The following is a 21,312-nucleotide window of genomic DNA, read 5'->3' as shown; positions in this document are numbered from 1 at the left end:
CACACATCAGTCATTGTGCTTCCCACATACATATTGTCTGTCATTCACGTCATCTATGTCACGCACAGACTGTGGCCACCCCCCGTAAATACTCACTTCTTCCTATGTTCTGGGGGTTCCAACCGTGTTGCCAGCCCAAAATCCCCCATCTTCAGTTCCATGTTCTCAGTGATAAAAAAATTTCCTAGACGGGGGCAGAGAGGTGTGTCAGACTCATTTCTCTCTGCCTCCCAACCCCCAACCCCATCCTGCTGGCTCAGGAGTCTCACCCAGCTTGAGGTCTCGGTGCAAGATGCCTCGCTGGTGCAAGTACTTGAGTCCCGAAAGGATCTGCCGCAGGTAGTAGCGCACCTCTGGCTCCAACAGGGTGTGCCGGGCCTTCCAGATGTGGGCCAGAGACTGCAGAGAGCCACTGCCTCAGCCTCTGGTCTACCATTCCTGACCCTCCCTCCATCAGTGCTCGAGGAGGAAGAGACAGGACTCTAGCTTTCGGTCTTAAGGCTCCCTTTATTCCCCTCCCCATCACTATCCCTCACCTTTCGGCTGCAGAGCTCCAGAAAAATGTATATGTTGTCAGCATCCTCAAAGTGGTGCGAGAAACGCACGATGTGGCGGTGCTGCAGGCCGCGGTGCAGCTCAATCTCGTTTAGGATCTGCAATAGGAGAGCGAGGTTGTCATCTTTCAAGGGCTCTCATGCCACTGTCCCTACCCCACCCCTCGTCCGCTGGGCCTGGGCCCGGGCTCACCTTCTCGCGCTGATGCGGCTTGGTGATGCGGCTCTGAGAGATGACTTTGACCGCGTAGGCGTTGCCTGTCTCTGTGTCAGTGGCCTCGTAGCAACGGGCGAAGCCCCCCTATGAGGAGGGGACATCAGGTAAGGTGCTCCAAGGGGAGCCGGATCTGGCCCGCAGAAGTCCCCTCTCCAAAGACAAGGGCCCCTGCCCCGCCTCGCGCGGGATAAGAGGATGGCAAGGGCCTCGGCCCTCGCTAACACCATCCCAGCTCACCTTGCCCAACAGGCGGCCTTTGAAGTAGGTGCGGCCGCTGCACGGGTCCGTGATGAGGCGCCCCGGGTCCTGCGCCGGCGGCCCTGCCAGCGACTCCAGCTCAAGTCCCGGCATGGCACGCGGAGGCGGTCCGGGACCCGCGGGTGGCGCGGGTGGAGCGGCCGCACGCGGGAAGGGGCGCGGGGACAGGATGCCGGCGGCGGGCTCCATGCGGACGGTGCGTCGCAACGCGGGCTGGGTTCGTTCTCGGTTCCGCCCGGCCCCCGCCGCGCGTGGCGCTGCCGAGGTTTGCTACGCTGAGCTCGGGCCAGTGGGAGCCCGGCGTTTTTATCAATGAACGCCTGTCCCCTCCCCGGCGTCACGTCATTAAGAGCCCGCCCCCTTCCTGGAGGCCGGTCACCGAGAAACCGCGCCCCTCGCCCGCCTTACGTCATCGAGAAACTACTCCTCCCAGCAAACGCACCTCGAGGCCCAGCCTCCTGCTCAGGTCTTAAAGGCGCCGCCATGCTACTAGGCACCGTACAGATTCCACCCGGATACAGCCGCCAGCCGTTTCTTCGTCCCTACCCCAACCCTCCTTGGCGACTGGGGGCCCATTTCTTTCCGGATCCTTCGGGGTTTATGCTGAGGTCCGACTGGTGCTGGGCATCTGGGGAGTTTCCCCAGCAACCAAGGGGACCAGAGTTCCAGCCCGGAGGAGAGAGGCAGGGGCGGCGCTCGCTTTCACCTGGGCGTGTCACCGGCACTCCTCTTTAAGTGCGAGTGACCGAGCGCTTGTCCCACGTCCTGGGCCAGAAGGCCAAACTCAGTGCTGCCCCATTACGGGCCTGAGAGAAATTACATACTCCCAAATCGAGCCTGGCTTGCTGGGAGCAGGACAGGAAAGGGGTCCCGGCGCTGTCATGCTGACTTTTGGGGTCAAACAGAACCTGACATTCAAGGCTTTTACCATGTGCCAGACCAAATTTTGCTACCTACTTCCACACTCGGGGGTGCAGATTTGGGGTTTTGGCCGAGTCTCCTGTTCTCTTTCCCTGATAACACCCACTGCCCTGAGTCAGCAGCCAGGCCAGAAAATGAAGGATGGTAATTGGATTTTCTTAAATCCAGCGATAGGGGGCCATCTGGACCTCTAGAACCCTGGTCCATGCCCACCCTTCCCAGGGCCAGAGACAGAGGTAGGGTCTTAACCACCCTGGAGGGTTTGACTCAGGATCGACAGATCTCCTGGCCTGGTTTTTACCTCTCTCCCCTCACTCTATATAATCCAATCATTTATGAAGCCATTCAGTTTTCAAAGATTTATTGAGAGCACCTGGTAAGCGCCAGCTCTTTCTGAATAGGACTGATTAAAGTTGCAGTCCTCTTTTAGTTTACAATCTACTTGATGGAAACATATGATAGGCAAATATATAAACAAGGTAATTGCAGGCTGTGAAAAGTGCTGTGAAGGAAGTAAACAGAAGAGTAACTAAAGAGCCTACTTTAGAAAGAGTAGTCAGGAAAGTCAACAAATATTTGTTGAGTACCCAGTTTCTGTCAGTTTTATCTCCCCAATATCTCTGAAATCTATCCACTTAGCTCCATCTTCCCTTCCCACTCTAATCTGGGTCACACTCTCCCTGGCTGGAATTATTGCTATAGCACCTTGCTGGGCTCCCTGACTTTGGTCTCATTTCCATTTCATCCTCTTTCCATATGGCCATCCCACCCAACCCCTTATCAGGCCCACAAGGGCCTACTTCTCTAACCTTCCCCTTCACAGCCACTGAAGGGAGAACCAAAACACCCTGAGATGGGAAGATATACTAGTGCCTCAGATGAGTGAGGGGGAGTGAGAGATGGAGATGGGGAGGAAGTGCCATACTCAGGAGTTTGGTCTTTATAGGTCAACAACTTTCCAGGAGAGAGATGGTAGTGGTGGGGCCAGAAACGAAAAATCAAAAGGGAAAATGGGGCTGAGGCATGTATAGTTTGAAATTTTAATATTGCAAATTTGATATTTGCATATTTGATATTGCAATTTTATTTTGGAAAATAAAGCAAAATGTATTTATATTAGTTTGCTAGAGTTGCCACATCAAACTACTGTAGACTAGATGGCTTAAACAACAGAAACTTATTTTCTCACAGTTCTGGAGGCTGGAAGTCCAAGATCAAAGTATTGACAAGGTTAATTTCTTCTGAGGCCTCTCTCTTGGTTGGGGATGGCAGACTTCTCCCTCTGACTTCACATGATCTTTTTCTCAGTGTCCTAATCTCTTCTTTTGATAAAGACACCAGTCAGATCAGATTAGGACTCACCTACAGGTCTCATTTTAACTTACTTACATACCTCTTTTAAAGGTTTTGTCTCCAAATACAGTCACATTCTAAGGTACTGGGGGTTAGGACTTTGCAGAGGAGTCAAAACTTTATTTCCACCCACCTTAGGTTTTCCGATGGGACTCTTTCAAAAAAAAGGCAGATTAACAAAAGAAAAACAAGTTTATTAACATATATAATTTATGTATACATGAGAGATACCCAGGGAAAAATGAATAACTCTTTCATGTGGCTTAGAATTCAGGCTTAACTATCTTAATAGGGAAAGGGGGAAAGGGAATGTAAAACTCTTAGGGTAGAGTAAACGATTTCTAGGAAAGATGAATGGGTCCTAGAAGAATGGATGGGAGATACGATAGTTTGTGACAAAGTTTTTCTGAATATGATATAGACTTTTAGTCTTCTCTCCTGTGATGTGCGATGACATCGTAGGAAAGGAATTTATGACCTATGAATTCCTTTTGGAGGATCTGTCTTTAGGCAGATAAGGGAAGTTCAAAGAAAACCTCTCCCTGCATTTGCTGTTTTTCGAGTGCCTACAGGTCAAAATAATCAATACATCAAAGTGGCATATTTGGGGGTATTCTATTATTTGGGCATATTCTGTTACCCTTCACTGTCTTCTCCCTTTGGGAGGTTAACAAGGGTCTTGCGCCCTCTCCTGGGAACCAGGACATCAGGAGGAGATCCTCCAGGATGTTGTAATTGAAGGGCCCGGCAGTCTGCTCTGCCTCCTCCCTCAGTGTAACACATGCTACTATTAATGGACCTTATGCATCTGCCCACAGGAGGCACCGGGCTAAGCATTTATTTTATTGACTGCTCGCAGTAACCTTACGATGTAAATGTGATTATTATTCCTATTTCACAGATGAAGAAACGGAGGCTCAAAGGGTTAAACTTGCCTCAGGTCATATATAGCTACCAAGGGGCAGAGCCAAGATCTGAACCCAAGATGTCTGACTTCACTATTTGCCTTTGCCTGACTTTTCTGTCCTCTTCCTACACTGTTCTGTGTCTCCATGTCTCTCTTACTAGTGCCCTTTTCCCTCCCCACCTCCCAAGACTCTCACAACCTCTGCCCAAGCTGAGGTTTCTCTGAGCTGTCCTTCTGGATCTCCATCCCCCACAGGATGCTGTCAAGCCTGCTACTCCTAGTAGAGTACATGTCTCGCACTCCTTGTCCCTTTATTAACTGAGTCAAGAATCTCTTGACAGTGTCAGGTCACAGAGGTTAAGGGAGTCTGTCAAAAATGAGAAGTGCCAAGTAAGGCTAGGACTCAGGAGGGATTAAGCAATAAGGAGATCTCAGGTGTCCTTGGTGAGTGCAGAGGTAGAAGTGCTAATGCCAGACCAGAGAGAAGAGAGATGCTAATAGGTACAGTAGTGTTTCATACTTACCGTGTACTATTTTGAGCATTTTATAAACATTGATTAATTTACTATTCACAACAACTCTGTGAGATAGATATCATCATTCCCATTTCCCCATGGGAAAATTAAGCACAAAGAGATTAAATGGCTTGCCCAAGATCACAAAAGTAGTTCACGGTAGAGTCTGGATTTGAAAATCTGAAGAGTCTGGCTCCAGACTCCATGCTGTGAACTGCCAAGCCTTATATCCAGCTATGAGCTGTGAGGAGGGGAGAGGGGCATTGGTGGTTAAAATCAGAAGAGAGGGAGCCAGACAAGAGGAGAGGTAAGAGCTAGAGGATGATAAAGAAGGGTGGGCCAGGTGATTTACTGGTGAAGTGGTTCCCTCTCCTAGACCATAAACCAAAGAGACCTGTCAGCATTGAGGAAGGGACATAAGCTTACTCAGGAGGGAGGGGATGGGTGGAGCCTGGGGACTGCCCCCTTTCTCTGGCAGAGACTTCAGGTCCTATACTCCTGTCTGTGATTCTGTGGGAAATTCACAGCCCAGCGATCTAGAGTGTTGGTAACAGGCAGAAGTGTGAGGGCCACAGATGGGGGTGGAAACAGAGGACTGAAATGCAGCCAGCTGCATTGCCCTCGAGGAATGCAGTCAGAGAGAAGCCCCCAGGACCTCAGAGCCTGAGTTCCTTCCATCCCAGAGCCTGGCTTCCCAGGTGCAAGAAACCTGTTCTCTCATCATATTGACATCTCGCCTGAGCCCTGGAAGGAGAACATAACTCATCAGGCCATGAGTACATTTCCAGACCTTGCTCATCCAAGAAATTGTTTATGCAAAAGAGGGAGGAGGCCCAGATGTTTTTCAGGTTAAAAGGGACAAAAAGAAAAAAGAAAAGAAAGCCTGCCTGAGTTCAAGTCCTCCTGAGCTTTACCAAGATGAATCAGATCTAATCCTGTCCTTAAGGGTCTCACGGGCAGGAAGGGAGATGTCTCTGTAGGCAGATTATAGACCAGTATGATTAACTGTTGCCAGAGAGGAAACCCAGGGGCCTTTGAAGAGTGACCTAGGGGAAGATCATGGCAGGCTTCTTGGAGGATGCTCTGAGCTAGACTGTGAAGGAGCAGTGAAAAGGGTCTGGGTTAGAGGCTGGTGATGGGGGATGAGTGGGTAAAGGTGGGAACATCTCAGAGGGCCTTGTGTATTCAGTTTAAAAGCCAGGCTCTGGCACTGTTTGGCTTGGGGGCAGGCTGGTGAGGTATCAGGAGAAAGTTCTTTCTGCCTCTTCATTTCTGAAGGATTTTCTGGTTCTGGGATGCAACAGTGGACAAATAGATGGAAACCAAAGGAAACAGATTTGGCTTGTTACAGTAATAGCAACCCAGGCTAAATGTCTACAGTGCTCCAGGTTCTGGGCATTGTTTCTTTGAATACTCCCAATTGCCCTGTGAGGAAGGTGTCATTGGTCCTGTTTTACAAAAGATGAAACAGATTCAGAAAGATTAGGTTAACTTGTACAAGGGTACAGAGAGCTAGAATTCAAACCCAGGTTTGTCTGACTCCCAATCTTGTGCTCCTAATCACCCTTTCATGCTTCCCCTCTTTAGGAAACACTTATGGGTAGGAAGCAGCTCACAGTGTGGGGGAAGGAGCTCCCCAAGACAAGCTCAGAAGCAAGACCACCACTACTGGGTTTTCGTAGATGACCTTGGCACTGGGTGGACAATTGAGCTGGTGCCTCAGGTATTATTTCCTCCATTTGACAGATGAAGAAACTGAGGCCTAGAAGTGGACATGGCCACTCAAGATCCTGGACACCCCTAGGAGTCAAGATGCTGGACACAGGGCTGAGGGGGTCTACATCCCTAGGCCTGAGTCCCAGATCTGTGGCCTCGTCAGCCCTGTGGAATAGGGATGGGGAAGGGCTGGGCCAGCCCCGCCAGAGCCTGGACTAAGAGGGTGCCTGGTGATAGGACCCTGGTCCCACAGTGCGAGCCCTTGCTTAGGCCCAAATGGGCAAATTCCAGCCTTTGAAGTCCATCAACTCCAGCTCTGAATCCTCTCTCCAACACTTCCTAGCTGTATGACCTTGGGCAAGTCATTTACTTCTTGGAGCCTCATCTGTGAAATGGGGATGATTCCGACCTCATGGGGTTGCGATGAGGATTCCACAAGAGTATGATGTAGTAGTACCTTTGACACAGTGCCTATCACTTAGTCATCGCTCTGTGACCAGCAGCTGTTATGATTGTAACAATTTATCATGCATCTGTCTTCTCACCTGGAGCGTGGGACAGTAATTCCTGTCATTCTGACTTCAAGGACATGGTGTCATCTGTGTGAGCTGTGGGGTCAGTGCAAATGGCACTTCTGCCATTCAAAGGCCAGCCCAGCCCTACAGGGGTAGGGAGACATATCCAGTTCCAGTTCCCAGGACCAGAGGAAGCTGGGTGACAGCCTCAATCCATCAATGATAACCTCAGTCCAGCCAACTTTATGGGCCCAGAAGGTACTTAAGTGTGTAGGGGATGAAAGCTAGCCCAGTTCTCCTTCCTCAACGCAGACTGCATCCCAGAACAGGTAGGCAGGTGTGGGATGGGTGTAAGAGTGCTCTGGGCCTCAGGGAAACAGGTATCAGCTTCAAGAGCAAGCCCCCAAGGGATAGTGGTAAGTCTGAGCTAGAATTAAATCTCCTGTCCTCAGCAATTCAGCATCTGGTTATTCCTAGCCTTGCATGGGGCTAAAAGGAGTATGAGAAAACTTCATGCATGAGAGGGCCTAGATTTCAGTTCCCTCTTGCCCCACCCCATCTTGGCTTGACTCCTGCTCTGTTGGGTCCTGGGAGAGATGAGGGTGTTTTGTCTGCTCTGCAGCTTCCTCTCTCCTTGTCTGCTGACACAAGATGAAGGCTGGGGTATGACCAGAGTTGAAAGGCGTTTGCCTGGGGAACTAAGCCTAGTGATGAGAAGCCAAGCTAAGGAAGAGGCTTTCTGGGGGAAACAGCTCTGGGGCAGCTCTGTGACCTCCTACCCTAGGTTCCCAGTGCCATGACGATTTCGTACACCCTCAAAGTGGCGGAGGCCCGCTTTGGAGGCTTTTCTGGGCTACTTCTCCGTTGGAGGGGAAGTATCTACAAGCTCCTCTACAAGGAGTTCCTACTTTTCATCATCTTGTATGCTCTGCTCAGCATCACCTACCGGTGAGAGGGTGAGGTCTCAGGGTGGTCTGTGGGGGACTAGGCTGCCCACCTCCCTCTAACCCAGGCCTACACGTGAACTTCTCCAGGCTGCTGCTCACCCAGGAGCAGAGATATGTGTATGCTCAGGTGGCTCGATACTGCAACCGCTCTGCAGACCTCATCCCCTTGTCCTTTGTCCTGGGTAAGGCTCTCTCTAGTTCCTCCTGGTAATCGCCTTACCCATCTTTCCTGACTTTTGGGTGGGGGTGATAGCTCTGAGAGTCAGAATTACCCCAGCGGCACAGCCTGCAGATCAACCAGAGAAGGCTCAGAAGGCATGGGGCTGTGTGCTAGGCCCAGGATTTCCAGAAGGCTAGGCCCTGCCTATCATTTGCTGGATCCTCATTCCAAACAATGCCCAAGCTACCCGCTGGCCTCATCACCTTCTGGGGACTGGAGGGGAGCTAGAGACAGGTGACACCTCATTCCCACCCTCATGGGAAGCATAGCTTCGAGTTAACTGTTACCTGGCCTTGAACCACTACTTCTCTGCCTTAGGATTGTACTCCTTCCTCCCAGCTTGGTCTAGCACATCAGGGTGGCACCAGAAGAACAGACTGTCCTCCTGACAGCAAGGCAGGGTGCTAGAGCCAAATACGTCCTTCCCTCTGCCTTGGTTCAACCTGGCCTGGACCAGGTGCTCTGGCTGGAAGGAAGGGCACGCTGGCTCCCAGGCCTTCCATCTTCCCTTCTCATCCCTCCTACCCATGACGGTGACCAGGTTTCTACGTGACCTTGGTGGTGAACCGCTGGTGGGCCCAGTACACAAGCATCCCACTGCCGGACCAGCTGATGTGTGTCATTTCGGCCAGTGTGCATGGCGTGGACCAGCATGGCCGCCTGCTGCGCCGGACCCTCATCCGTTATGCCAACCTGGCGTCAGTGTTAGTGCTGCGCTCAGTCAGCACACGCGTGCTCAAGCGATTCCCCACCATGGAGCACGTGGTATATGCAGGTGCCTTGGGCCTTCAGGGAGGGGAGGCCTGACAGCCAGGAGGAGCTCCAGGGCATCCTAAAGGCAGAGGATGAATCTATGCCCCACCCACTTTATCCCTGCAGGTTTCATGTCCCAGGAAGAAAGGAAAAAGTTTGAGAGTCTGAAATCCGACTTTAACAAGTACTGGGTCCCCTGTGTCTGGTTCACCAACCTAGCAGCTCAGGCCCGGAGAGATGGGCGAATCCGTGATGATATTGCTCTCTGCCTGCTCCTGGAAGTGAGTCTACTTAGGACCAGGCACATCTGCCCTCCTTCCCCTAGCTTTGCAAACTGGAATAATAATTTTAGTACTTAACACTTATGGTGCCCACTATATACCACACACGGTTGGAAACATTGTACTTATATTAACTCATTTAACTCTCACGACAACCCTTAAGATAGGTACTATTATTATCATCCCCTTTCACAGATGAGGAAACTGAGGCACAAGGTAGAAAAGAAGTTTGCCCAAGTCACAGAGCTAGTTAAGGAAGCTGGGATTCATACTCAGACATTCTGGCTCGGGGTTCTGTGCTTACAATTATTTTGCTAAACTGCTTCCCATCACAGGCACCCCAGCCTGATAAAAACTCTAAAAGCAAAATGAGCCTCCAGATCTGGTCCAGGCCTAGTTTGTGCTGGGCTCCTCTGTTCTCTCCATTCTTCCTCACCTTCACTGACATCCTCTTCCTGCTGTTCCACCAGGAGCTGAACAAGTACCGAGCCAAGTGCAGCATGCTGTTCCACTATGACTGGATCAGCATCCCTCTCGTCTACACTCAAGTAACTAACTGCCTTTCACCTCCCTAGTCTCAGAGCCTACTGTATGTTCTATACTGCGTGTGAGATGCTGAGAAGAATTAGAGATGGTACCTGCTCTGGGGCAGTTCAGTCTAGTGAGACACTGAACAGCCAAAAGCTCATCCTCAAAGCCTCCCTAGACCACTACCTTTGGTGCTGACACACCTTGCTATATGTTTTTAATACTTGTCAGGACCCCCCCGCCCCCCCCTCCGTTCACCCCCCCCCCGCCAGGGCCCTTAGGGACAAGGACAGCATTTCTCCCTGTCCCATTCAGCCCGGTTCCCCCTTCTCCAGGTGGTGACCATAGCAGTATACTCTTTCTTTGCCCTCTCCCTGGTTGGCCGCCAGTTTGTGGAGCCAGAGCCAGGGGCTGCCAAACCTTGGCAGCCTCTGGAGCCAGGCCAGGAGCCAGGACCAGCCCTTGGGGACCTGGACATGTATGTGCCTCTCACCACTCTGCTGCAGTTCTTCTTTTATGCTGGCTGGCTCAAGGTGGGCACTTCAGGTGGTCACACCAGCTTGCTCTGTAGAGACATGGGCCCAGGGCTCACCCCAACTTTAGGGACAGAGGACAGGGCAGAAAATATTGTCTTACAACCTGCAGGTGGCCGAACAGATCATCAACCCCTTTGGTGAGGATGATGATGACTTTGAAACCAACCAGCTCATTGACCGCAACTTGCAGGTGAGCAGAGGTCTAGGGCAGTTCGTTGGGCTCTTCCTGCCTGACAGCTCACAGCCCCCGCGTGGAGGGGAGCGGAGGACCTTTGTGACCTGCTGCCCACCCCAGGTGTCCCTGCTATCCGTGGACGACATGTACCAGAACCTGCCTCCCGTCGAGAAAGACCCCTACTGGGACGAAGGCTCAGCGCAGCCGCCCTACACTGCAGCCACGGTGGCCGAGTCGTTGCGACCTTCATTCTTGGGCTCCACTTTCAACCTGCGGTGAGTGGTCCGCGCTGAAGGAGGCAGGGCTTGACCAAACACATGGGCCCCCAGGTCCCCGCCCACCCTCTAGGGTGCCAATGACTCGGTCCTTCCTGCCCTCATCTCTGGAGAGCGGGTCCAAGGGCCGGGCTGGCACGAAGGCGCGCTCATCCTGCCCGCCCGCAGCGTGAGCGACGACCCGGAGCAGAGCCTGCAGGTGGAGGCGTCTCCTGAGTCGGCTCCGCCAGTGTCCGCCGCGCAGACCCCGCTGCTCAGTCGCTTCTTGGGCGCAGGAGCGCCTTCTCCCGCCGTGAGCCTCCGGAACTTTGGCCGCGCACGAGGACCCGCCCGGACCCCTCATTTGCTGCGCTTCCGGGCGGAGGAGGACGGCGACCCCGAGGCCGCGGACTGCATCGAGGAGGAGGTGGCGGGGTCGGGGGACCAGACTCAGGAGCTCTGAGCAGAGGCAGCCGGGGCCAGGCTGCACAGCCTGCCGCCCCTAGGCCTGACCCCAACCCGCTTCCCGCCCATTACTTCCCACTTTCTGGGCGGTGCCCCATTCTGCCCTCCAGCACTATTAGAACAGCACTTCCTGTGTGCCCTGAGCCGGGGCATTTAGGGACAGACCTTGAAAGAGGAAGATGGTTGGAAAGGCCTGAGCCAGGGCTGGAAATGTGTCCACTTTGGCGGGAGAAGGTAGGATCGATTGCTTGGGGGAGGTGAAGCTGGCAAGATACATGGGGCGAGGCATAGAGGACTAGGGCCCAGGTGGACTGTTCATTTCCTTGGCATTGGAAGGACTAGATCAGTTCTCAGATTTGAGAGAGCATCAGCATTATTGAAGGGTTTATTAAAAAGTTACAGGTACCACTCCAAACATTTGCGATTTATTAGATCTGGAATGAAGCTAAAGAATTTGCATTTCTAGTAAGTTCCCAGGTGATGCTACTGCTGCTGGCCCCAGGATCACAATTTGAGTTATACATAAGATGTTTAGGATATACTTTAGCCCGACAACCTTACTCTGGAGTCAAAGTGTGTGTGCTGGGGGACTTTTGCTTTACCTGTAATGTTCAATTTTTTGTTTGCAATGAGAATATATTTATTACTGTGCAATTACAATTGTTTAAAATTGAATTGGTATGCTATATGATGGGGAAAGATAAGGGTTTCAGAATCTGCCTTGGAGGGTGATTAAACTCAGATGTGAAGGCAATCGTACACCACCCAGCCTAGACTTTCAGCATCTGGACTTCACAGAGTGCCAAGCCTTTTTCTGTTCCTACCAACCAAATAGGGTGAGAATAGATAATTTAAGGGGTGAAAGCTGCAATCCATCTCTATGGTAGGACTGTAGTGCTGGGAGCATTCAGTCGATGCTAAGGGCCTTATGGGAAACGGCCCCAGCACTAGATTGGAGTCGTTGCTAAACTGAGCTCCTCTAGGTTTCCTGCCTTCTAAGCTTAGCTGCTAAAGGAACTAGTGAATGTCAAAACTGACCTTTAAGGCCAAAGGATGACGAATGCCAGAACTCAAAGAAGGGGAGGCAGGAGTGTGTAGGTAGAGATTGAGAGTGCAGCCTCTGGCGTTGTCAACTGACTAGATTAAAATGATGGTTTTGATACTTTCCTGCTGGGTTATTGAACATTTCTAAGCCTCACAGTGGCCAAATCTATAATGTGGAGACAATAGCACCCCACAGTAGCCATTCACTGAAAAGGTATTTGAGGTTTTTTGCTGGGCTTGTCATCTGCGGAGGCAGTGGAGAGGGAAAGTGGGTAGATTCCTTTACAAAGAACCTATTGGTCCTGACAGATTAGAAGTAGGAGTGAAGGAGGGGGAGGAATAAAGATCAATGCCCTGTAAAGTTTTAATTAGAAAGTAAAGGCAAAGTGCTTGAGTGTTGCTTTACTATGCCTGACAGAGATCTGAGTACACATTAGCTACTAAGGTGGTACATGAAGAGCACTGGGTGGGAAGGTAGGACAAGGTCTCCCCAGAGCCAATGGTAAAGTTTTAGATTAGGTTTTTAACCCTTAAGTTCTTGTACTCAAAAAAGTGGTTCATATCCTAGTTCTCAGTTGACTATTCACGTAAGTCTGCAATTTAGCTAATTTGATGAACCAATCAGATTTTGCACTTCTTTGGCTCTTAAAATATGTACTTGCACTTTCCATCAACTTTTATGTATAAAATCTTTAAGAACTCAATTTAACACATATTTCAGTGCCTGGCATATTGCCATGCACTTTTCCAGATACTGGAGACACAGCAGGACACAAATATCCCTGGTCCCCTGGAGTTATATTGAGAAGACAAAAAAAAAAAGCGAGATTTACACCAGGTTAAAGGGTAAAGGGAAAGAAACTGAGCAAAGGACAGTGTGGAGGGGGCCACGATTTAAAACTGTGATCAGGGAAGAACTCACCAGTGACAGAACTAAGACCTGGAGGGAATAAACCATGTAGGTATTTGAAGTGTTCCCAACAATGGAAAAACAGCCAAGTGAACACTAATTCAGCAAGGCCAGGATGGTAGTCACCATAGAAAAAAAGGACCAGATCATGTTGAGTTCCCTAGTATTTGGTAAGGATTTTGAGATGGAAAGCCGTCAAAAACCTGACTTTTTAAAAATGATCAGATTGCTGGGATTGCTCTGGGGACAACAGAAGCAGCACTCAAAGGAAGTAGGATGCAAAAAACTGCCAGAATGGTAAAAGTGGTGTTAATGGTTGAACCAACTTAGATGTGCTATTAAGGGTTAAGATGATTTAATCAGTTTAATGAAAACAAGTATCTGTTGCAAATAGTTGAGAAGCTACTTGAAAAGGGAGCTTGAGAAATGTGATCAGTTTTGAACATGCAGACATCCAAGTACATGTCAGGGTAAGTGTGGACTAAAGTCAGAAAGATGGACCATAAACCACGTTTAAATGCTGGAGAAAGAATACCAAGTTGAAGACAGAGCTGACCCTTAAATTTAGCAATGCAGAAATCACTGGTAATCTAACATACTTTTGAGTAGTGAAGTGGGGGAAGGGATTAGGCCTCAAGAGAAATAATTTTAAGACACCCAAAACCGACAGCATGTGTAAACATGTATATAACTTACTTTCAACAATGCAGAAATTTGGAACAGTTCCAAGATTTCTAGACCACCCATGAACCCAGGTTGAAAACTAAAAGTCAACATCTGAATATTGTTGGGAGCCCCTGTGATCAAATATTCAAACAACACAGACAAAGAACACAATAAACACCTTTATTATAGGAGCTAAGACAGGAGGAGGATTTATTTGCCTTTCCGGGCCTTGATTTTCCTCAGATAGAACTCCAGCTCCTTGCCCTCTAGCACATAGCCATCTGCTCGGCCACACTGGCCTGGTCTTGAAGCGATGCATGCTGCAACAAAGTATGAGAGGTCTTTAGCAAAATAATACTGTGGCCCTACCTAAACTAATGTTCCCTTAAAAGTCCATGACGGTTCTAGTACCCTGGGGGCAGGCATAAAACCCACAGTCTCCTCAGATATACTTTATCGTCACTTAAAATCAGTAGCAGAACTGGACAAAGTTTTCATCAGTGAGACAGCCCCCTTAGCCTGGCCATGGACTTCTTGAAATGATACCCCTGCAATTCTCAGAGGCAGAGGTGAAACTCAGGCCAATGGACTCCTGTCCACTATTGTCCATTTTAGCTTCACACTAATGGGTTGACTAAATGTTGATTTGTATGCTGTTATCACTCAACTGTCCTAGTGAACCCTCTAGACCATGACACCCCCACCACATCCTGCATGCAATAACCATCTCACCAAGAAGCTTGCCCTGCTGGAACTGCTCCTCTAGAAGACCGCTGATTTTGGCATTCTTTTTCCTTTCATCGTATTTCTTCTGAATTTTCTTTGACCGTTTTTTGTTTAAAATCTCTTCCTCCTCAGGAGTCTGAATAAAGGAGATACAGATAGATTAGGTGGGGGTCCCCAATCCCTAGCTCAGGGAAGGAATGTCATCAGAGCCTTCAACCCAGCATATCCCAATTCCTGCCACCTTCCTCAGCACTAAAGGCTTTCATCTCTCCCCCTTCAGTAGCAGAACTGGACAGAACTTTCATCACAAGGTGACTGGAATTAGACTGGCCTCCTCCCACCCACAGGGAAGTTGACTCCCCAAACACGCACCAGCTTGGCCCCCTTCTTGCGGCCCAGGGGCAGTGCATAGTGGGATTCGTACCACTGTCGGTACGGTGTGCTGTCAATGAGCACGATGCAGTTCTTTACTAGGGTCTTAGTGCGGACCAGTTCATTGTTGGATGCATTGTAGACAACATCAATAATCCTTGTTTTGCGCGTACAACCTGCTCACAGGAGAAATTCAAAATCAAGTTATGTAAATCAGAGGCCAACTGTCCTTGCCCTCCCGTCCCCCACCCTAACAGGGTCTAAGCAGCATCAAGGGAAGGCTCATCTTTCCAGGCAGCTGACAACCACACATACATTCAGTCTCTAGATTCAGCCCCACTCGCAGAGACTACGTGAGTTAAGGTATAGGATAGGCTGGAGAAAACTCTCTGGTTACAACCTCAGTCTTTCCAGGAGAAACTTCAGTATCTGGGTGGAGACCATGAACTTCCTGCTAAACGCACTTAATGAAGCTTAAAAGGTTTTAGGTGCTGACTCTGCCGAGTTCCCGCCTCACTCACACTCGGAGCCCCAGGAGAAGTTCCCCACGTCCAGCCTCAAGGCTCGGTACTTCTTGTTGCCTCCCCGGACCCGGACTGTGTGTATGCGGCGGGGGCCAATCTAGAAAACACATGGAGACAGGAACTAGGTTATCAAAGAGAGCAAGACAAGAGAAGAAGGAACCCGAGCTGGATGGAGGAAACAGTCAGTGTAACTATGACAAGACCTAGCATTGGCAAGTGGCACACAGGTGACCAAGACGGCCACACCACACCTAAGGATACTTTTTCATCACTTGTTACCTCCAAGAAGAAAAACCTGATTCCAAACACGGAAAATCAGTGTCCATGCAATAATAATACCAGACTTCAATCATGTGTGGAGCATGCTCCCTCCAGCAACCCTCCAATCCTAACACACATCTCCGTGCAATCTCTCCAACACGTAAAAAAAAAAAAAAAAAAAAAAAGGGGGCGGGAGGCTGCGCAGCCCCTAAAACAGGTTTCGGAGCTCTACCAAGATTCAACAGCCACACGTGGAGATTGGACCAAGAACATGAGGGGGATGCGATCTCGCGGGTGGTGAGCCCCCGCACGCACCTTAGTGTTGGCAGCGGGGCGTCCCAGCTCATATTTTCGCTTCTTGTGATAGGGCTTTCTCTTGCCCCCGGTCTTGCGGCGCTTGTGCCAGTTGTCCCGAGAGATGCCTGTAAATGGGAGCGGGGGACGGAAACGTGACTCACTGGGACGCGAGGCCGGCCCTCGCAAGATCCAGATTCTCTCGCCCGGCGGGCCGCACGTTCAGCTCTCCAAGGTTGGCTTCCCCACTGAGCACTCGGGGTTTACAGCAGGACTAAGGTGTCATCATACACATGCGGCCCAACCTGCACCCTTTCCCGCGGCAGCCATGTTGATGCCGCTTTGAAGCCCTGGCGCCGGCCCTTTCCACGGGCTCGGCGGCCCAAACTCGAGCATCACCCTCCTTATACTTGCTCGTTGCTGGGGGTCGGGGCGCCCATTCTCCTAAATTGGCTGTGAGGCAGGATGGCGCCGGATTAAGTTCGCTCCTCTACCCTGCCCCCAACGCAGATCGACACTCACCCATAGCTCGGCGCCGGCTGGAAAGAGAAAACGCAAAGAGTCACGGTCCGGTTTGTAAAACGCAGTCCCGCCCTTTAACGTAGAAAGTGGCTGGAGTTACAACGTTTTTGCGACTGTGCCGTAGAAAGAGGCTGTATAGTTCCTACGTTTTTGCGACTGCGCCGTAGAAAGAGGCCTGAAGTTAATTTCATTACAGAGAGATTGCTGAGTGCCTCCGGGCTTGGGAGAGGATTCTGTGTCCTGAAACCCTAGGGCAAGGTTTGGAGGGGGGAGTCTCGCCGCCTCAACAGCTGTACACTGCTTTGGTGGAGGTTGAGGACTCCAGGGCACAACTGAAGGAGAGTAGCCTGGCTTTGTTCGCCTTTTAACAAGAATTTTTAGAAGCGTTTGCAGTGGTCCAGGATAAGAGATGTGGGTGCAGAGGAAAGGGTGGAAGGCAGTAGAAATGGAAAAGAGTGATGGATTTGGGTTTTGTTTTCAAGGATTTGGCGATAGATTGGAGGTGGGGTTTTAGGGAGAGGGAGGTGTGTCAAGGATTCCCAATAACTCACGTGATCAATTGGATGAATGTTGGTGCAGTTAACTGAGGTGGGGTAGGCCAAGTTAGGAGCTGTTCTGGACATGTTCAATTTGAGGTCTTGGTGATTCACGTAAGTGAGAATGACTGTCAGGGCCCAAGACAGGCCGCCCCCAAAATATCCTACAATGGTATATTGACTACTTTGAATTAAAGTTGCTTGACAAGCAGCTGGTGCCTGAAAGGCACTTTGACTTGCTCTCATCTCCTTGAATGCAGGAAATAAATGTCCCATGTGAAAGGTGTCCCCCTGCTCGTGGAAGACACCCCTTATCGCTTGAGTTAAACAGCTCAGAGCCAAACAGTCCGTATAAACAAATCTTGGCCTTTATGAATTTACTGCTTGAGCCCAAATCTTGCTTAGATACCCTTTTAAACAGCACTAACTTTCTTTGTCTTGTCACTTTCTCACAAGTTTATTGTTTCTTTGTATAAAAAATATAAAAATTCCTGGTTTCATAATTTTTTTGGAGCCCCATTTTATTCGAACATCATGTTATGATTTCACATGTGCACACATTAAATTGTTTTTTCTTCTGTTAATCTAGTCATGTCAATTTTATGATTTTATTACTAGTCCAGCCATAAGAACTAAAGACAAGTAAAAGAGGAAAGTCCTCCCCCACACACAACACAACAGGAAGCTGAATGTTCACATTTGATCGTCCTCATAGAAGAGATCTGGACAGAAGATGTTACTTTGGGAATCGTTGGTATATTAATGGTAATTAAAGCCTCTAGAATGAATGGAACCTAGGGAGGGAACGTAAGGCAAACTCTTCCTGTAAAGGATAAATAAATACCTTAGGCTTTGTGAGCTCTAGGGTCTGTGTCACAACTACTCAGCTTGAGTATTGTAGTGTGAGAGCTGCCATAGATAATAAACAAATGGAGGTGGCCATGTTCCAATAAAACTTTATGGACACTGGGATTCACTTGTCGTTAAATACGCTTTTGAATTTTTTTAAAACAGTTGCAAACAAAAGACTTTCTTAACTCATGGGTCCTGTCAGTGCACAGTAGCGTGCCAACCTTTGGCATAAATACTAGGAGAGGGTCCAGATCCAAGGCTTGAGGAATGACAACATTTAAGACCAGGTCGAGAAAAGAAGCTGGCAAAGGGGCCAAAAGGAAAAATTAGAGCGACAGGAGGAAAGCCAGCACACGTGAGGGTGATGGCACAGTCTCAAGCTGTGTGATGTCTTGTTAAAAGGAAGACTAAAAAGTGATTATTGGGTTATTGAGTGGCATTGGCAAGAGCAGTTTCTGTGCAGTGGAGTGGACAAAAACTTGATTAGTTTTCTCAAAAACTTGAAACAGAAGGGGAAGTTAAAAAAAGATACAGTGTATGTAGGTAATTCTTTTGAGAAGTATAATTTTAAAGAGATTTAGGCTGGTGGCTGGGGAGGAACGCAGAGCAGAGGGCAGTTTTTTAAAGAATAAACTGCCTGATGGATAGGCCCTTTTACACTTGGCTCCAGATCCTATCCCATTCCTTGAAAGAGATTCTCTCAACATCTCTTCTTCTGTATCTTCAACCGTTCACTGGCTTCCCAGCACATTCAGAATAAAATCTAAATTTCTTACCATGGCCTGGAGGTTCAGGAATATTGGACCTCTGCTTAACTCTTTCACATCAATTTAACAGCTTATCTACTTTCTGTCCCCCTAACTCAACTTCAGGCACTCTGATCTTGCTGTTCCTGCCTCAGGCCTTCATGCTCTGAAAGAAAATACTCTTCCCTAGGTCTTAACATGGCTTCCTCCCCCACTTCAAGTCTGCTCAAAATCTCACCCCTCCCCATACACACACTTGGGAGGCTTTTTCTCAGCTTGCTTTCTAAAATACCAGTACTCATCTTCTCAACTCATTCAGTACTAACTAGCATTGCTTTTACATGCTCATTATGTTTTCTTCACTAAAATATAATAAACATGACAGTAGAAACTGTGTTGTTCACTATTATTTTTCAACACCTAGAATAATGCCTCGCATTTAGTAAGCACTCTAAATATTTGAACGGCCTGCTCGAATATTTGAGTAAATTGTTCTACTTACCACATCGTATTCAACTAGTTTTCCCCTTTGACTGTAAGATCTTAAAAGTCTATTGCAGGTATCTCATTCATTTCTCCATCCCCAGCCCCTTGGCACAAGAAGGGAAAAGGGAATTGCTTTGGGCATAAAAAGGAGAAGGTGGATTCAAGGGGCACTTGTTAGGTAATGGACTTTTGTAATAGACTGGATTATGGGGATGAGAGAAGAGTGACATGAGGTTTCTTCCTTGGGAAACTACAATGAATGGTGGGGTGATACCAATTAATAAACACAGGAGAGGCAGGTTTCTAAAAAGTCCAATTTAGGATGAATTTGAATTGCCTGTAGGACATACACGTGGCTATTCTTTATACCGCAAGTGATTGCAAAGATAAGACTGAAGCTTGGAAGAGAATGGGACTGGTATTTCCCACCCCTACTCACCATGGTCTCATTCTTCTATCTACCTATAGAAAGTGTCCACTCCATCAGCCAGTCTGTATCACATGAGCATTTTTTTGGTGTGTTGCATGTACTTGAGTAGTAGACTAATTATAAAAACATCTGAATCCCTATTGGGCAATATTCAAGAGAGATCCCTGGAGCTCTTGAAATCAGACTAAGACAGTTCTTTATGTCCCACACCATGCCCTCCACGTCTCTAGTCTTGTTTTAGCAAAAGTCATGGGACTGTAATTCCATATCATCCTGGAGAGATCCTCTCTCCCACTCCCCTCCAATACCCTAGCGTGGCCACCGCTTCATTTGCTTTGAGACCATTAACATTAATCACATTATGCCTTTGTCCCTATTTTCAAGAGTCACCTTAAAAAGAAATCATCTCTTGAATTATACCTATCACCCACATTCTAATCCTGACACAAGTGATATTTTTTTTACCGATTTCCCACTATCCATTTCCTAAAATCTTCTGTCCTGTGTCATTCATCAGAAAAATCTTCCATATCACCAATCTCTTCTCTGAATGTTTCCTTTTCCTTTTAACAGAAACCTTGTTCTCTCAGAGGACTTTTCCTCGTCAACCTTCTCAAGTGGAAGATGACTACACTCTTGCACTCCAGGTGGGAAACAGGTGTGCTCCATGGTCTTCATTACCAATTTCAGGCCATTCTTACCCTAATCTCCCTAAAACCCACACACTTTTAATCTCACACTATAAAACCATAACACTCACTACTCCTCTTTACTGCAGTTATCTGTGAATTCTGGTTCTCACCAACTTGTGCCTATAAGATTTTAAATCCTGACCTGTCTCTAATATTATCCTTATCGTATTTTGATCACCCATATATGAGCCTCTTTACCTCCCTCAACTTTAATTTTCACCAGTTCCTCATCCTATAAGTCCTTAAACCTGGGATCAATCCAACCTCTTGTGCCTGACACCTGGGTTACAGAATGCTGCTGGATAAAGTCACGTAGTGTGGCAGACTGGTGCCACTAGAAATTGAGAACAACAGTTGGGATTAGGCCCTGGAGAATCTTTACAAAAAAAGACACTTGAAGCATAAACTCTACTGGACAAGACAATTAGATTGTAATAGGTGCTGTGAAGGAAGTAATGTCCTATCATGGGGCATAGGGAGAAACTTGAGATAGGATGCTCTGAGATTGGTCTCTGGTGACAGAGACCTGGGGTAAACTGAGACCTGAAGGAAAAAAACAAAAACAAAAACAGGCAGAAGGAACATCAAGTGTAAAAAGACGTGAGAAGGAACATCAGGGGTAAAAAGCCTTAAGCACTTCTGGAATGGAATAAGGACCTTCAGAAAACCGCTCCTCCATAAAAGCAGTGAGAACACGGGCCAAAATTGTCCAAATCAACTTTTCCAGAACTTTGAAATTAACCAAAGGCTTGCAACAAGCCAAGGAACTTTCATAAGAAAAATAGCTGAATCATGGAGCAGTGAGCTTTGTTGCTTTTTAATTTGCCCTAATGCCACTCCCTTCCTCCCGCTCCACAGTGGCTTTGCAAACAGCAATTGGAGGAGGCAGAATGGATCTGAAATTCTCCAAAAGCCCATCCCCCAAAGAATTGTCACCATTTGAGCTGGCTGGCAGATTGCTGAAAAGCTCCATTCTTAGGGCTTGTCTTAATTTGACTTCATTCAGAGCTCATTCTGTGACCAGCCCTATCACCAAGGTGTTTGTTTTTAAAAAGTTAGGGTTACAGGGGGGAAGAAGTCATAACATGAATGGATGCCTTACAACTCAATATACTTTTTATAGTTTTAATTTTGAA

General features: G+C 48.4%; 3 protein-coding genes and 4 non-coding genes across 7 annotated transcripts in view; 1 reads left to right on the top strand and 6 right to left on the bottom strand.

The window, feature by feature from the left end:
• PLK3 (polo like kinase 3) overlaps positions 1-1,510 on the bottom strand; it is a 5,354-nt gene extending 3,844 nt beyond the window's left edge. Inside the window, exons 1-5 of the mRNA XM_039884335.1 lie at positions 1,009-1,510; positions 748-855; positions 537-653; positions 270-399; positions 97-184 (exon numbers count right to left, since the gene is read on the bottom strand). Coding sequence (XP_039740269.1) covers positions 97-184; positions 270-399; positions 537-653; positions 748-855; positions 1,009-1,218 — 653 coding nt within the window. The 5' untranslated portion in view covers positions 1,219-1,510. The remainder of the gene's footprint in view (positions 1-96; positions 185-269; positions 400-536; positions 654-747; positions 856-1,008) is intronic.
• A 6,106-nt stretch (positions 1,511-7,616) lies between these two features.
• On the top strand, positions 7,617-14,054 carry BEST4 (bestrophin 4). Its single transcript, XM_039884066.1, has 9 exons — positions 7,617-7,904; positions 7,991-8,085; positions 8,665-8,898; positions 9,003-9,157; positions 9,628-9,705; positions 10,021-10,218; positions 10,331-10,411; positions 10,517-10,671; positions 10,840-14,054. Exons 1-9 carry the CDS (start codon positions 7,753-7,755, stop codon positions 11,111-11,113), a joined length of 1,422 nt encoding a protein of 473 aa, XP_039740000.1. The 5' UTR covers positions 7,617-7,752; the 3' UTR covers positions 11,114-14,054.
• RPS8 (ribosomal protein S8) lies at positions 13,897-16,671 on the bottom strand. Its single transcript, XM_039884160.1, has 6 exons — positions 16,435-16,671; positions 15,934-16,040; positions 15,355-15,454; positions 14,834-15,009; positions 14,468-14,597; positions 13,897-14,055 (listed from the first exon to the last, which is right to left on the bottom strand). The coding sequence occupies exons 1-6, from the start codon at positions 16,436-16,438 to the stop codon at positions 13,946-13,948; spliced, it is 627 nt and encodes a 208-aa protein (XP_039740094.1). The 5' UTR covers positions 16,439-16,671; the 3' UTR covers positions 13,897-13,945.
• On the bottom strand, positions 14,173-14,241 carry LOC120581466 (small nucleolar RNA SNORD38). The gene has a single exon (XR_005647271.1). It is a non-coding gene; the product is annotated as a small nucleolar RNA SNORD38 (small nucleolar RNA).
• LOC120581470 (small nucleolar RNA SNORD38) lies at positions 14,703-14,773 on the bottom strand. Its single transcript, XR_005647273.1, has one exon. It is a non-coding gene; the product is annotated as a small nucleolar RNA SNORD38 (small nucleolar RNA).
• LOC120581474 (small nucleolar RNA SNORD46) lies at positions 15,534-15,634 on the bottom strand. Its single transcript, XR_005647274.1, has one exon. It is a non-coding gene; the product is annotated as a small nucleolar RNA SNORD46 (small nucleolar RNA).
• LOC120581460 (small nucleolar RNA SNORD55/SNORD39) lies at positions 16,128-16,206 on the bottom strand. The gene has a single exon (XR_005647270.1). It is a non-coding gene; the product is annotated as a small nucleolar RNA SNORD55/SNORD39 (small nucleolar RNA).
• Positions 16,672-21,312: the final 4,641 nt, after the last annotated feature.

This window comes from Pteropus medius, unplaced genomic scaffold (genome assembly GCF_902729225.1).
Source record: "Pteropus medius unplaced genomic scaffold, Ma_sr-lr_union100, whole genome shotgun sequence".
Taxonomy (NCBI): Eukaryota; Metazoa; Chordata; class Mammalia; order Chiroptera; family Pteropodidae; genus Pteropus; species Pteropus medius.
The sequence above is the reverse complement of the archived record's forward strand: the minus strand, read 5'-3'. Positions and strand labels throughout refer to the sequence as shown.